This window comes from Crocuta crocuta, unplaced genomic scaffold, assembly GCF_008692635.1.
Source record: "Crocuta crocuta isolate KB4526 unplaced genomic scaffold, BGI_CrCroc_1.0 scaffold243, whole genome shotgun sequence".
In the NCBI taxonomy this organism is placed as follows: domain Eukaryota; kingdom Metazoa; phylum Chordata; class Mammalia; order Carnivora; family Hyaenidae; genus Crocuta; species Crocuta crocuta.
This window is the reverse complement of record NW_027529596.1, coordinates 2446992-2453030: the sequence shown is the minus strand read 5'-3', so window position 1 is coordinate 2453030 and position 6039 is coordinate 2446992. Positions and strand designations below refer to the sequence as shown.

The 6039-nt window shown below is 51.9% G+C and overlaps 1 protein-coding gene across 1 annotated transcript in view; it reads right to left on the bottom strand.

Moving 5' to 3' along the window:
• GPA33 (glycoprotein A33) overlaps window positions 1-3257 on the bottom strand; it is a 21949-nt gene extending 18692 nt beyond the window's left edge. Inside the window, exons 1-3 of the mRNA XM_077761765.1 lie at window positions 3253-3257; window positions 2698-2756; window positions 2447-2601 (exon numbers count right to left, since the gene is read on the bottom strand). Of these exons, the coding sequence (XP_077617891.1) occupies window positions 2447-2601; window positions 2698-2756; window positions 3253-3257 (219 nt within the window). The remainder of the gene's footprint in view (window positions 1-2446; window positions 2602-2697; window positions 2757-3252) is intronic.
• Between the last annotated feature and the right edge of the window lie 2782 nt (window positions 3258-6039).

The following is a 6039-nucleotide window of genomic DNA, read 5'->3' as shown; positions in this document are numbered from 1 at the left end:
CCCCCGGGTTCCACGCGGGGCTCCGGAAGTAGGCAGGGCGCATGCGTGTGAGCCGGCGCGGCCCCCGACCGTCGGGGCGCGACCTCTTCCGCTCTCCGTCCATCTGCTGCAGGCCTCGGGGTCCTGGGTCGCCGCGTCCTTCCCGTCAGGAGAAGCCCGGGGACCTGGTGCTCCCCTCTGGCAGGCACGTTTGGGGGGCGGGGGACGCTCAGGGTATTTTTGTGATTTTTAACCCCCCCCCTTTCTGTATACGTCGTGGTAAGCAAGTGAGGAAATACGGCTCTAATGGCTTAACAAAGGAAGGAGAAAGAAAGACCCTAACCCCTGGGTGGAAGTCTCCTTCCATGTGGAAGGGGAGACCAGGACTGCTAGCGAAAGTTTGTCTGGGCGCCTGGGGGCTCAGGCGGTGAAGCGTCCGACTTGGGCTCAGGTCATGATCTCGCGGTTCGTGGGTTCGAGTGGAGACTGGCTTGATGTCTAATGAAAGCAATTTGACTTCATTTATAAAAAAAGTTTTAAATTCATACATCCTGTGACTCAGAAGTTCCATTAAAAAATTATTTATTTATTTTGGGAAGGGAGAGTGGCAGTGAGGGGGGTAGCGAGAATCCCGAGCAGGCTCCGTGCTGCCAGTGCAGAGCCCAGTGAGGGGCTCGAACTCACAGACTGTGAGATCATGACCTGAGCGGAAACCAAAAGTTGGACACTCAATGGACTGAGCCACCTAGGAGCCTCAGAAGTTCCATTTTAAATAATTTATCCTATATGTATATACTTTATATACACCTTCATGCTATCATGTATGTGTGTGTATATATATATATATATACCCATAGACACTCATATAGAGATATTTATTGCAACACTATTTGTAACAGCAGAACATAGGAACAAATCAAATGTCTATCATCGGTACAGATAGCACATTCATAAAATGAAGCACAATATAAATGTTTAAACAATGAGACAGATATAATGTACTGACATATGAAGAGAACTTCGTGATATGTATTATTAACAGAAAAAAGCCAAGAGCAGAACGATGTGTGTGTAGTCTATCTAACCATGCACATTCATATGTGTATATGTACGTATACAAGTCTACATGTATGTTTGTATATGTGTAGAGCATGTATTGAAGGCCACCCCCGATGTGGTGAGAGTAATTCCCTTTGGTGAGGGGAATGGGAGGCTGGGAGTTTAGGGTGTGAGGCAGACAGACCTTCACTCTGGTTCCCTTTTACTGCTTCAATTAAACCCTGATCCTACGCATGCGTTATTTAGACACACGCGTTCACACCAATGAGGCTCTCGGGAAACGGGCACTCAGGCTTTGCCGGCGGGAACACCAAGTGCGGCCCTGTGGAGGGCAGCTGGGCAGCCTGTGAAATTGCGAAAGCGTTACCCTCTCTGGGAGTGTATTCTGCAGGTCACCTGTGCCCAACCAAAATGACATATGCAAATGGAGGATTGGGAATAAGCAAGGTCCACTATGGCGCTGGTTAAACGTTCACAGTGCGCCTACACGATGGCCTCCCCTGAGCTCTTAGAGAATGAGGGGCTCTCTATTAACTGCTACGGAAAGCTCTCCAGGAGCCATATTGAGTGAAAAATGCAAGGGGCAGAACAATGCCTGGAATATGCTGCCTTTTGTGGAAAAAGAGGGAGAAATAGAAACACACGCATACACACATATACACACATACGAAACGTATCAACGGTGTCTTGAATTTGCATAAAGAATCAACAGAAGGATACACAAGACACTAAATTGGTTTTCTTGGCCAAGAGTAAATATTCAAAATACTTAACAATTACAGCAGAGACACCAACCCATCTGTAGGCGCTGGTCCCAAATAACCGGNAGTCTTCATATTCCCCCAAAAGAACCCAAACAGGAAAAAAAAAAAAACCACCCTAAAACAATTTAAAATAAAATCTGGTCTCAGGGAGAGCTTTGTGCTAATTGAAAGCAATGATGGTCTCAAATGGCACAATTTAGGTAATCTGAGACTGGCCAGCAGAAGCATATTTTAGAAAAGGTCACTTTTTCACAATAAAGGACCCCTCCCCGGGTCCAACATTCCCTGCCTCCTCCCCTCAGCCCAGTCTGGGTGCTAACGTGTCTTCTAACATTTATTGAAAGACTTTTTAGTGTTTGTCCTCTGAGAGGTCATGGTCAGGTGATCCTCATTCCCATGGCATGAGTATTTTTAATATATTTTTTTTTATTTCTAGGAGAGAGAGAGAGAGACAGCGTGAGCAGGGGAGGGTCAGGGAGTCACAGACTGAAACAGGCTCCAGGCTCTGAGCTGGCAGTCAGCACAGAGCCCGACACGGGGCTCGAACCCACGAACCGCGAGATCATGACCTAAGCGGAAGTCGGACGCTTAACCGACTAAGCCACCCAGGCGCCCCGGCATGAGTACTTTTAAAGCATCCTTACCGTGTGACTCCGTAGAAGCTTGTTCCATTCAATAAATCCATTTCGGTCAGAGATAGAAGTGTGGTAGGTACACGGAAGGGTAACGCTCTTCCCCCGGGCAGCCCGGAGAGCATTGCGTGGGGTTTCCACAGAGATGGCATTGACGGTCACCCAGACTGGAAAGAAAGCGGAAGCGGGAAGAAGTAAATGACACGGCAGAGCCACTCGTTGCCTGTAGGACTGCTGAGGGACACCCCCCCCCCTGCACTCACAGCTAGGCACCATCACGCTGTGATCTTGGCCATGGCGCACCAGCTGTTCTCTTCCAAGACTAGGGCGAAGGCAAACGTGTGGCTTGGTTCGCCCTATACCCATCCCACAGCATCGCGAAGAAGTTAAATGCATTGTGTGTGGTAGTTAAAAGCCTGGCTTTGAGCCTCAGCCCCACCTCTTACCCGCTGCGTGAACGTTTCTCATCCATCACATAGGAAGATGGATACTTCCTAGAGCTGCTGGGAGAGCTTAATGAGATAATACCTATAGATACGTTTTTAGTCCCCGTCCCGTAGACAGCTCTTGATAAATATTCCTCGCCGTCTTTTTTGTTGTGATGATGCCGCAGTCATTCATTTAACAAATTTTTATACAGCGCTTACATGTGCTAAGGAGTCTTATAAATAAGATCAAGGTAAAGCGCTAGAAGGCATTCCCAGGGTTTATCAGGAAACGGTGTCCCGGGTGAGTTTATTCTATGTAAGTTTATCAGGAAAAGGTGAGGAACCCAATGTGGCCACGCCGGTATGTCTCACCATGTATAGTCATCTTACCACATGACGGTGACTCTCCTCTGTCTGTGTCCTCCCTTCTTGGACCTCGGTGAGCCCGTGACTATGGTGTGAGTGGCACCATCATGCTAACTTGTAAGAGGCCGACAGCTTTGCCTGGTCTCTTGAGACGCCGACTCAGAGAACCCAATCAGCCTTCAGTGAGGAAGGGAAGCAGCCACACGGATAGACCATGTGCCAGGTATTTGGGACACAGCCCCAGCTGAGGTCCCCGGGCAGCTGTCATCATTTCCCAGCAGGTGCCTGAGCAAGTTCAGCCACCGAGGGCGGCCGAACAGAGCTAACCCTGCAGAACCCGCCCACAGTGAAGATTCCCGAGCAAGACACACTGGCATCGTTTTAAGACACTAAGTTTTGGGGTGGTTTGATTTGCAGTAGCGGGTGATTAGAGCAAAAAGCCATGTGGATCGTTGTCCTGAGAACTTTCTGGGCAGGAGTTAAGTGTGGTCCACGTGAGGGACAGCAGGGAAGACACGGGGCTTGGGGGGGAAGGGAGGTGGAGAGAGGAGACAGAGAAGTAGAGAGGTCTGGGGTCACACTGGGTCGCGTAGCACATAGTGGGACTTTATCTTGTACTCCGGAGGCGTGGGAAGCCCTTGGAGGGATTTAAGCAGACGTAATATGTTTGACATACATTTTTAAAGCATCATCCCGGCTGAAGCGAGGTGAGGAAGGGGGGTATTGGGGAAGAGAATGGAAGCGGGCCAGACGTTCCAGGGGCTACTTCAGGGGCCCAGAGGCGCAGCTGTGGCGTGGGCACACCTCATGCCAGCGCAGGTGGAGAGAACCCACCCAAATCGGAACGTCTGTAGAAAACAGCCAAGGGGATTTGGTGGCACATCGGATGTGACGTGTTGGAGGCAAAGAGGAGTCAAGGGTCTGTCCCGGGTTCCGCCTGAACAACTGGGAAGGTGGGACTGTCCTTGACGGAGACGATGGCCAGGTGATGGCGGCTGAGGGAGGGGCAGGCTTCAGGGGGAAGATCGGGGGTTTGTCTGGGGACGTGTGACGTTTGAGATGCTTATTAGACACCTCGCAGAGGTGCCGAGGAGACGGTCGTGCAAGTCTGAGGTTCCCTGGAGAGGTCTTTGAAGGCCAGAGGATGGGGGCGGAGAGCGGGGAGGCATCAGGGACGGAGCCCTGGGCGCTTCAGGGCACAGCGGTGGCGAAAACGAGGAGAAACCAGCAGGGGGGGGGAGGAGAACCGGCCACGGAACTAGGAGCCAAGAGGCCGAGCGGGAAGCGTCTCCTGAACGCAGAGGGCGTCAGTCACTCCAGTGCTGCTGAGCCGCTGGGCCAGGGACCCGGGGACTGACAGGTGACCGCGGGAGGCGGTAACATGGAGGCGACCTTGGTTTGAGCACATTTCATGGGGTGGAGAGGACGGAGCCTGGGAAATGGGTTCAAGAGCAGATGGGATGAGAAGAAGAGGAGAGCTTTTGCCAAAAGGGAGCGAGAGAAAGGGGGCCGTGGGGGCTAAAGTGGTCTGTAGGGTCGAGAGAGGTTTGTGGCTTCCTGAAAATATACGTCTGATGATTTAAAAAAATATTTTTTAATGATTTTTATTTATTTCTGAGAGAGAGAGAGACAGAGAGAGACAGTGTGAGCAGGGGAGGGTCAGAGAGAAAGGGAGGTACAGAATCCGAAACAGGCTCCAGGCTCTGAGCTAGCTGTCAGCACAGAGCCCGACGCGGGGCCCGAACCCACAAACCGTGAGATCATGACCTGAGCCAAAGTCAGATGCTTAACTGCCTGAGCCACCCAGGTGCCCCTAAAAAAATATTTTTTATACGCAGCCCTGTCTTTCTCTTCTGTGGGATCTCTGCGTCCCTACTCAGCGAGTGACACAGAAGTACCAGCCACGACATCTAATCTGTGATGAGAACAGTAATAGCAGAGGAGCTCATTTCTAGAGCCTTCCAACCACCTCCCTTTCTCCTTCCTTACGTGGGTCTACAGTGGGTGTCTCGTTCCTATCGGTCCGGAGCCCACCTGCCCCGTGCAGCCCCCAGCCCCACCCCTGCTGCGGCCTGAGAGCTGCGTGCCTGACGCTCCAAGCGTTCTCGCCCCCCACCCCCTGCTCTCCGCAAGCCGGAGCCCCTCTCCTATTCACGAAGCGTCTGGCGCTCAGCTAATTCCCCACAAGGGGTTAAAAATGAACAGGTCAGGGTTGTGTTAACCTCCCCAAGGACATAAGAATCGGAAGAGTGAATGCTTTCACCTCTCGAAGGAATGCACCCACTACCCGTGAGTACCCGCCTCTTAGCACTTCTGACTCGTGACAGCTTATCACACAATACGGCAGAGTGGCCGCGGGCACAAACGTGGGAGCCAAGCTGCCCAGGCTGCCGTCTTCACTCTTACTTTTTCTAACTGTGTGACCTCAGGCAACTTACTTAACTTCTCTGGGCCTCCGTTTTCTCGGCTCTAAAAGGAGGGTAACGGTATGAGCTAACTCAAGGCTGTTGGGGGGCTGCCCGACTTGGCCAGTTGGCATGAATACCCTCCCCCCGCACACGGGAGCCACGTCCTCTGCTACTCCGTGTCTTCATCTGCGTGTCCCCAGGGCGCAACCAAGTGCCCACACAGAGGCGCTCAAGGAGGCGCTCTTCCTCAGCAAACCAACGGGCTGTAGAGAACGTGAGCTTCACAGACGGGGAGGATTCACGGCCAGAGAAGCTTCTCGGAGGACGGAGGACGTGTCTTCCTGATTACTAGAAAATGCCAAAACGTCAAAGGACCAAAGGAGCTCCCAGGGAGGGAAGCCGA